At 43.5% G+C, this 9773-nt stretch overlaps 1 protein-coding gene across 1 annotated transcript in view; it reads left to right on the forward strand.

Annotated features, from left to right (window-relative positions):
- The window catches only part of LOC138243427 (scavenger receptor cysteine-rich type 1 protein M130-like), a 359441-nt gene extending 350149 nt beyond the window's left edge, over window positions 1-9292 (forward strand). Inside the window, exons 5-10 of the mRNA XM_069199028.1 lie at window positions 1549-1846; window positions 4511-4715; window positions 5070-5210; window positions 6512-6827; window positions 8460-8776; window positions 9288-9292. Of these exons, the coding sequence (XP_069055129.1) occupies window positions 1549-1846; window positions 4511-4715; window positions 5070-5210; window positions 6512-6827; window positions 8460-8776; window positions 9288-9292 (1282 nt within the window). The remainder of the gene's footprint in view (window positions 1-1548; window positions 1847-4510; window positions 4716-5069; window positions 5211-6511; window positions 6828-8459; window positions 8777-9287) is intronic.
- Window positions 9293-9773: the final 481 nt, after the last annotated feature.

Here is a 9773-nt window from a genome sequence, read left to right on the forward strand (position 1 = left end):
TTTTAGATACTATGGAAATTATATTACAGAAGGATCTAACATGAATTATGTACTAAGATCTTGAGAGGCAAAAGCTAAAACACATTGTTCACATATTTATCATGTAAGCATAGCAAAAAAAATATATGAATAAAAAGTAGTATTTAAATGAATTGTAGCATATAGTGTGCAATGGAAAAAAATATTTCACACTCCAAACTGAAGATGATTGAAAATTTAATCAAAAAGAACAAATCTAGTTACTGTAAATGTGCCCTGGACAGTAAGTATACACACTTCACGTACAGTCTGGGCTGGGACTGACTCGCGTCAACAGCAACATTCCCTCGAGCGCTCACCCTGTCATTCAGACTGGGTCAGGACGTCTTTCAATTAAACCTTCAGTCTTTCATTCAGGCTCCCAGTCACACTAATCACCTCTTTATTTGAAACTGTTCAGAACACAGAATCTCCATCATTAGAGCCAAACCTTGTGAACCTAGCGATCGCATTCCTCTCATAGTCAAGTTTATCACTCGGTTATTTTAATTTCTCACTACTCCTGCTCTTCGATCCTGAAATATTTTCTCTGTTTTAACTCTTTCCTTTTCCTCGCTGACTCTCCAGCCTTTCTTTTCTTTATTTCAGCTGGGAGACGGGTGTCCCTCTTTATTTTTTCTTTCTGCTCACCTTTTTCATTCAGCCCAGCTGCCTGCATTCGATCTGTTACTCCCTGATCATTCAAACTCTGAAAGAGCTCAAAGTCCTGCACCTGGGTTTCAATTATATCTCCTGCTGCAGATTTTCCATCTTTCTGCAGCATTACACTTCACATATTGCAGCACAAGTTGTGAAGCATCCATCTATTAAGAAAATATTTTTATTGATTCTGTTTTGGATTTTATAACTTATTTTCAAAGTAGAATGTTGAAAAGACTTATCACAATTAAATTTCTTACTTGATACAGACATGCGGTCAGTGCCCACTGCTAAGTACATGTGGGGCCTGAGACCCAGATACACCAGATACACAAAACCTGGTTTCAGTCATTCAGCCTTCTGACACCACAGCCACTGTCCACTGTACTGACCACAGCTCCCAGAAACACAGGAGCACAGTCATTACAGCCACTGTCCACTCTACTGACCACAGCTTCCTGAAACACAGGAAGACCGTCATTACAGCCAACTGACCACTTCCAGAAACACAGGAACACACTCATTACAGGCACTGTCCACTGTCCTGACCACATTTTCCAGAAACACAGGAACACACTCATTACAGCCACTGTCCACTGTAGTAACCACAGCAGAACAGCCCTCTGCAGTCACACAGTGATATGGACAGAGAGATATATAACAGGACACAGGTGTGTGGAGGGAGAGGTAAGATGGCTGCTGGTGGACTTCCTGTCACTCCACTGTCTCTTGTTCCCCATGGGAGAGACAAGCAATCCAATCAAACAGGTAAAACCAAATACAAATTCCAGGTGTGTTTCTAAAATGTCTTAATATAAAAATATCCTGTAGACATGGTGATAGGGATTGTTTCTCTCTCTCTGCAGGCAGTGCTGATGTGAGGCTGGTGAATGGAGCCAGTCCCTGTGAGGGGACAGTGGAGGTGTATCATGGTGGAGAGTGGGGGACAGTGTGTGATGATGAATGGGATCTGGATGATGCTGCAGTGGTGTGCAGACAGCTGGGCTGTGGATCTGCTGTTTCAGCACCAGGAGGAGCTTACTTTGGACCAGGGTCTGGATCAGTCCTGCTGAGTGAGGTTTCCTGCAGGGAGTCAGAGGCTGCGCTGAGGGACTGTGGAAAAGATGAAGTGAAAGACTGGGGCTTGAGTCATGACTATGATGCTGGAGTGAGGTGTTCAGGTAAGAGACACAGACTCTCTCCAGTCTCCAGCACTGAGGAGAATTAAAACTCCTGCACCAATCTAGAGTCCTTCATCATTTGTCCATCCTCCCATTGCTGCTGCTCCTGTCCTGCTGAGAGCTGTGACATCACTCCTCCCTGTCACTGTGTGTCTTTTCTCCTTCTGGATTGTATTTCCTGCAGTGTGTAGAACAGGTATTGAAAACTGTCTGAAACCCCCAACCCCACCTGTATGATTCCTGTTAGGTTTTACAATTGACCAATAAAGAGGCCAAAGGACAGTGTTTGATCATAAGGCTATAAATCTACAAATAAATTTACAGTATGTGACCGATAGATCAGTATAAACAAATTTATTCTTGGTCTTGATTTGAAAACTCCAGTTTGTCCTCCTTGTAATTCGTCAGGATCATTTTCACTTACAGTTCTGCTGTGTCTCTCTTACTTCTCCCTTTTCTCTATTTAAATTCAGATTCAAAGAGCTGTATTGATCAAAGAATTACAGCATTGACATTGAACATCAGATGCTTTTCTCTGATATATTTACAAACATAACAACAATGACCGCATTCTGTGAGATTGAGTGAAACAAATTAGTTACAACAATATCTAAAAACTATAGAAATAAAAACTATAGAATAAAAACAATATGACTGATATGTATTCTCAAAATGTAATATATTACAAAGTAGAGGAGATCTCTCAGCTTCCTGGTCCATTTGGTAGTCAGTATTGATCCAAGGATCTCATCCACTGTTTCTTCAAGAAAGCTGGGATATCTGGTAACCTGTTCCATATTCCTACAATCCTTTAGCAAAGGTGCCCTCAGTTCTCAGTGTACATACGGTATGGAATGTTTTAAATACATCATGAATACATTCACATTCTTAAAAAATAACTAAAAAATCTGATATAACATCTGTTTCTCTAGGGAAAAATGTCCCTCTCCCTCTGTTTTATGTTTTCCAGGGTTGAGGTTTCAGAAAATAAAAACGCTTTGTAAGTTAGTGTCAAACCCAGAAGCCAGCTGATGTATACAGGCAGCAATTTGGATGAACACAAATAAAGCCTTCATTTCCAAAGTAGTGTTTAATTATTTACAGAACAATAAAAACAACCCAAAAACAAAAAAAAACTAAAGCTAAACATTTGAATGAGCATCTTCACATGAAGGAATACAACAGGCAGTTAAGCTGCTTACCAGCTCTTTAATAACTTTCTCAAAAGTGATCAGTCCCTTCCTTCTGCTCCCATCTCATCTGGGTGAACTGCTTCCTGCTTTTAAATGTCAGCTTACAGGTGACTGAGGATGGCAGATCAATCTTCATGGGTTTGACAGAAATCACAATCTTGTCTTGTGTCCACATACTCATCCCTTTACAAATTAGAAAATAATATGTAGGCACTGTACCTGAAATAAGTTTACATATGCACACCTCCATAGCCAATATATACTGTAAATACATGAAGAATAATACTGTTTCTATTAATCTTAATAGAAGTGAGCTTCGGTAATTGAGCCTATACTTCCTCAGGGTCTGTTTCTCTTTACTCTGTCTTACCCTCAGCTAGTGTGTGTTGTCATATTGTCCAGAGTGTCTGTCAGTGCCCAGGTCAGTCAGTCCTGCTCCAGCAGTGCCAGGATGTGACAGTCCTGGTCTTGTCCAGAGTGTGTGTCAGTGCCCAGGTCAGACAGTCCTGCTCCAGCAGTGCCAGGCTGTGACAGTCCTGGTCTCGTCCAGAGTGGGTGTCAGTGCCCAGGTCTGACTGTCCTGCTCCTGCAGTGCCAGGCTGTGACAGTCCTGTTCACAGTTTTTGTCAGGGGGCAGGTCAGGCAGTCCAGCTGCAACAGTAGCTGGACTGGGTATGTTAGGCTTGGTTTTCTATAACCTCTGCGCCACTTTGGACGTGGTGTCTAAAACAACTTTATTAAAAATAATTTACAATTTTTGAATCCAATTCCCTTTATTTTTTATATGTGAGTGTTCATTTCTGCTTTATATTGAAGGACATTGTTTAGTTCCCAGGTTTTCTTCAAGTTTATCAGGAAGCTTTGGGGTAGAATGTGTCCTTCATCTTGGTTCAGGGTCTCGGATATCTGCAGGTCAATTACTTGTGTTTCACAACCAAATTCCCACTTTGAAGCCCAGAGTTCTAGGATGTCAGCTCCTATGACACAGTGGGGTGCGCAGAGGTTCTGGTCATTTTAATTATTTTTCATTGATCTCTCAGTGTTTCTGTGGAAGTGACTTGATCTGCAGTGAATGTGTGCTTGATAAATTACAGATTAATTTTTAGCTGAGCAATTTCCCAAAATTCCAAAACAGTGTATAGTTTTAGTATTCTTTAGAATTCCTCACAATTTTGTTCAAATAATGAATACTCACTCTCTATTACTGCTCTCTCTTCCTATCTTTTCTTATATTCAAGCATATCGAGTGGTCAGGGACAGTGATCTCTGTTATTGTTCTGATATTCCAGCTCATTGAGGGGTCAGGCTGGTCAGTGACAGTGATCTGTGTTATTGTTCTGAAATTCCAGCTCATCGAGGGTCAGAGTGGTTGGAGGCAGTGATCTCTGCTCTGGGAGACTGGAAGTGCAGCACGGAGAGACCTGGGGCTCAGTGTGTGACTCTGACTTTGACTGGCAGGATGCAGAAGTTGTCTGTCGAGAGCTGGACTGTGGGGTTCCCTCACAGGTGCTGAAGGGGGCTCATTTCGGGAAGGGGGAGGGACAGGTCTGGACAGAGGAGTTTCAGTGCCAGGGAAGTGAATCGCACCTGTTCTTCTGTCCAAAGTCCTCCACAAAGACACAGAGCTGCACCCATGAGAACGATGTGGGACTGGAGTGTTTTGGTAAGAGGGGGATAATTCATTTCATTTTGTTTTTAATGGAGCTCAAAACTGAAGCTTAGAAGAGAAACAAATAAGTGTTGCTATAGCTCTGATTCAATACTGGGGATTGGTGTTTAACCATGAAAACTCAATACGATGATCTTCTGATCAACAGTAACTTAATTAAACCATAAATTACCAGCCTTGCTGATGAAGAAAGTATTTCAGATTGAATTGGATCGAACAGTAACACGTTAGTGAGATACTTATATGACAGTAATTTAAAGCTCAGTATTGTAAGGATACTTGAAGGGTTATTGCTGGTTGTTGTGTTGTGACACTTTGTCTCTGCTCTCTCCCCTGTCCTGTGTGCAGGATATACAGGGTTCAGGCTGGTGAGTGGATCTGACTCCTGCTCTGGCCGAGTGGAGCTGCAGTACGACAGGGAGTGGGGGACAGTGTGTGATCTCTACTGGGACCTGAGAGATGCCACTGTTCTCTGCCAGCAGCTGGGCTGTGGGGAGGCTGTAGCAGCACCAGGACAGGCCTGGTTTGGACAGGGCAGTGGACCAGTAAGGGCTGATGTGTTTGAGTGCTGGGGCAATGAGAGCCGTCTCTCACACTGTGCTGTCTCTTCATGGGGGAGAGCAGGGTGCTCTCATGGACAGGACGCAGGAGTCATCTGCTCTGGTGAGAATTATGTTTAAAAATCATGTGCTTACACACAGCAGCACACTGTCTTCATGATTTACTGAATACCTGCTCTGTTACACGCTGCCAGTAAAAATATATTCCTTAAAGCATGTGAGCGTATTTGAATCATATCATATATAACTCAAATATTAACTAAAGGGGTAATCATTTTCATTGTCATTTTTTTTCAGATGATTAGGTACAACAATTCACTGTGGACATAAATCTTTTTTACATTTATATTGAGATCACTGTCCTAAAAATGAAAGAAAGTATTGGATCTCAGTATCCTGTAATTAACACCTGAACTGTTTAATTAGTTTAATTAATGGAGCCCTATTTAACAGGAGGCTGAAAAGAAAGTGAGTCTCAGAAAGTCAATAATTACAGATGTTATGTACAGTTGAGCCCCACACACAGCTGACCCTGCACTGGTGAAACATCACTCCTGTGGACAGAAATGAGCTCCTTTCTTCTGTTTTACAGACTCAAATATGACCAGAGATTCACCTGGAGCAGGTAAAGAGAGTTGAAGACTGTCTTAATCACATCAGTGCTGTTTTAATTCTAGTTTCATTTCTGGTGCTAAACTGCACCTCTCACACATGGTTCACAGTCTGTTTTCTCTCTCTCTGTTTGTTTCACAGATTTCCCCTTTTCAGCTGTTCCCTTTTCCAAAACACCAGGTATGAATTAGCCCCTGTTCTGTATCTCCAGGGCTCTCAGTGTGTGTTGATGTCTCTGTTGCTCAGTGGAATCCCAGATCAGTCAGTGAAGCAACAGCTGTGTGTGTGCAGTTTTTTCTGTGTGTCACAAACACACTAGGGTCTTTGGGATCTACAGCAAACGCATCTATCTGAATACTGCAATTTGTCACCGGTTTAGCTATTGTCTCTGTGCCCAGCAGTGGGTCAGAAAAGTAACTTATCTGGTATACTGCTTATGAACAATCTGTTACAATAAGTATATATTAAATTAATCAAAAGTCAAGAAACATTGTACTTGAACTGTATCTGCTGTGCCTAGTGGGCCGAGATAATCTTCAACTTGTAACAGCAGGTCATGGTGATCTCTTAGTACTGCACTGACCTCTGGACCCCTAACCTCTAATTCTCTGCTCCTAGATCAGCTGTCCCTCAGGCTGGTTGGTGCAGGAGGTGACTGTGCTGGGAGGCTGGAGGTATATCACAATGGTTCCTGGGGGACAGTCTGCGATGACTCCTGGGACCTGGCAGACTCTCAGGTGGTATGCAGACAGCTCCAGTGTGGGATGGCCCTCAGTGCCCCAGTGCCGGCCTCCTTCAGCCAGGGAACTGGACCCATCTGGCTGGACGAGGTGGGCTGTCTGGGGAACGAGTCGTCTCTGTGGGAGTGTCCCTCAGCAGGGTGGGGACGGCATGACTGTGGACACAAGGAGGATGTGAGAATCCTGTGTTCAGATAGGGGAGATAATTAAAATTACAATTATTCAGATTCTTTAATCCCACATTGTGGATATGGCTTGCATCTAGAGTGCCTAAATATGTTTGACTTGTGAGAATGTGAGAATCTTGTGTTCAGTAAGTCAACTAAATAAAATAATCCACATACTGGAATTCCACATTGTGGATATGGTTTGCATCTGGAGTGCTTAAATGCATCTTGTTGAGGAAAAGACTGAGCTGGATGCAGAATTAATTTTAAAATAAATATTTATATTTATGATACAGTTGTGAATGCACATATTCACATCCCAGCAAAAATAAATAAAGAGAGAAAGAAACTCAAGAGAAATTCCCCTACACTAGTGAATGGGGATATATTCATCTCAGTCCTCCAGTAAAATCTAGGGTCCAAACTTTAAACTTCTCACATCAATAAGACCTGTTGTCTGTTTGGGTGTATTTGTCTTGGCCATTATCTTTCATGATTTTCTGCCTCAAATGTTTCATTTTGATTTGTTCCAAGAATGGCTTCTGGTCAGATCCTGATGACCCACACAGTGTTAAATGTCACCCTGACCCACGTTTTCTCCATTCATAACGCTGCACCGCTCATCCTGAGCCAAGAGTTCTACTTTCATGCCTCAGTCTCTTAGTTGTGCTGCTGCTGAATAGCCAAGCTGATCAGAATGATGTTTTGGGTCAGAACCTGATCATGTAATGGGATTTTAAAGTTCTGTGTGATGCACTGTCCAGATTCTGAATGAACAGAACCACACAGTCCTGCCTGTCACCTTCATGTCAACTGTGTTATTGTACAGCTGTCATTGTTTCATTACATGTTCATTTCATTTCATTGCTAGTTGTTTCTTACCAGTTCAGAATGAAACGTTGGGCTGTCTTGTCAGGGTTTGTTTCCTTTAACTTTCCCTGCTGTCTTGACAGATCACACTCTGCTGAGACTGTCTGCAGGCTGTTCAGGACAGGCAGAGGTTTACTACAATGGCACCTGGGGCAGTGTGTGTCAGAACGGCATGACTGACTCCACAGCCGCAGTGATCTGTAAACAGCTGGGCTGTGGAGACAAGGGCACCATCAGTGAGATAAACTCCAGGCTGAGCCCTGATCCCAGATGGCTGGACTTTGTCTCCTGTCGCAAACACGACTCCACCCTGTGGCAGTGTCCCTCCTCTCCCTGGGGTCAGAATGACTGCACAGACCGAGAAGTGGCTAACATCACCTGCTCAGGTACAGAGGGAAGAGTAATGCTCTGTAAATTAGTGTTTTGCCATATTTAGAACAGACAAAAGCTTTAAACTGAATTCTTAGTAATTTATATCCAAACATGTATAAAATTAAATAATTATTATTAATCTTTGAAGGTCCTAGAAAAGAAGCTGACAGAAGCACTCCAGCCCCTCAGGAAGAGCAGCCTCAGCTGTACTGCCCAGGTGAGTTCAGTGTGTAAAACAGTCAGAGACACTGCAGCCCTGAGCTGAGGAACAGTAACCATACTGTACAGCTCTCTTCTAGAGCCACTCAATACCTCACTAACCTCTACTACAGTCACTGAGCTGAAGACACTCAGTAACCTCTCTGCTCTCATCTACAGTCACAGATCTAATGACACTCAGTAACCTCACTGTTGTCTTTCAGTCCCATTGGCTCTGCGCCTGGTTGGAGGCACTAACTGCTCTGGCCGGGTGGAGCTGCGGTACGAGGGCTCCTGGGGTACAGTCTGTGACGACTCCTGGGACCTGCAGGATGCCCAGGTGGTCTGCAGACAGCTGGGCTGTGGGGATGCAGTGAGTGCAGCGATAGAGGCCTCATTCGGACCAGGAAACGGCGCAATCTGGCTGGACGAGGTGAACTGCACAGGCAGTGAGCTTCACCTGTGGGACTGCTGTCACTCTGGACTGAATCAGAGCGACTGTCGACACAAGGAGGATGCAGGGGTTACCTGTACAGGTGAGGAGAGTCTTAGAACTGTAGATGAACAAGGTAGCAGATCAATGGAGAAGTTAGACTGATGTTACCCATACTCTATCACTGCTTAATATCTAACTGAACCAACTAAGATCATCAGTCACAAGATTGGGATGTTTTGTAGCCCTGTGTATGTGAACAACACTAGGCTTTAATTCCGAACAAGACACCATTCATCCAGCAATCCTAGATTTGACCTCAAGGAACAAATATAAAGATTTTCTTTTTAAGACCACTGTGGATTCAACCTGCTGTAAAACCAAAGGCAAAATAATGACAGTTCTCCTATCTCTTTTACAGGTTTTTCAGAGACAACAGCCAGTCCAGCAACAGCTACAGGTGAACAGAAATCTTCCTTGTCATTGATAACTCCTGTCTTTCTGTCTCTTCAGATTCCCAGTGTAGCTGTAGTGTCTCCTCTCCTCCTTAAGTGTGAAGATCAGTGTCTCTTCAGATTCCCAGTGTTGTTGTAGTGTCTCCTCTCCTCTCTCAGAGTGAAGATCAGTGTTTTCAGATTTCCAGTGTAGATCTTGTGCTAGTGTCCTCTCTTTCCTCACTGATTTAGTGACAGTCCTGATGGGTTAGATTGGGAATCCTTAACTATTCTTCATTGATCTTGGGTTCACCCTGAAGCCATGATAGCCACATATCGGAACAGGAGGAGAACAGGACATGTGTCGAAGTGTATACAGTATGAGCCCAAGAGCACCTCTCCTGATCCCTGTTCATCCATTGTCTCCCCCTCTCTCAGGCAGAACCAGGACAACACCCCAGACACAGCCACTGGGAGGCCTGTCTGCCTCGCCCCTGGTCCTCCTGCTGCTGGGGGCTCTGCTCTTCGTGGTGCTGGCCCTGTTAGTGGGGCAGCTGATCCAGAACAGGAATCTGAGGAAAGGTAGGGAGGGAACTCTCCATCCACATAGTGACCTCTAGTGGTCAGTTCTGTCACTCACATGGAACTTATATTTACATAATTACC

The sequence above is a fragment of the Lepisosteus oculatus genome, chromosome 14 (assembly GCF_040954835.1).
Source record: "Lepisosteus oculatus isolate fLepOcu1 chromosome 14, fLepOcu1.hap2, whole genome shotgun sequence".
Taxonomy (NCBI): Eukaryota; Metazoa; Chordata; class Actinopteri; order Semionotiformes; family Lepisosteidae; genus Lepisosteus; species Lepisosteus oculatus.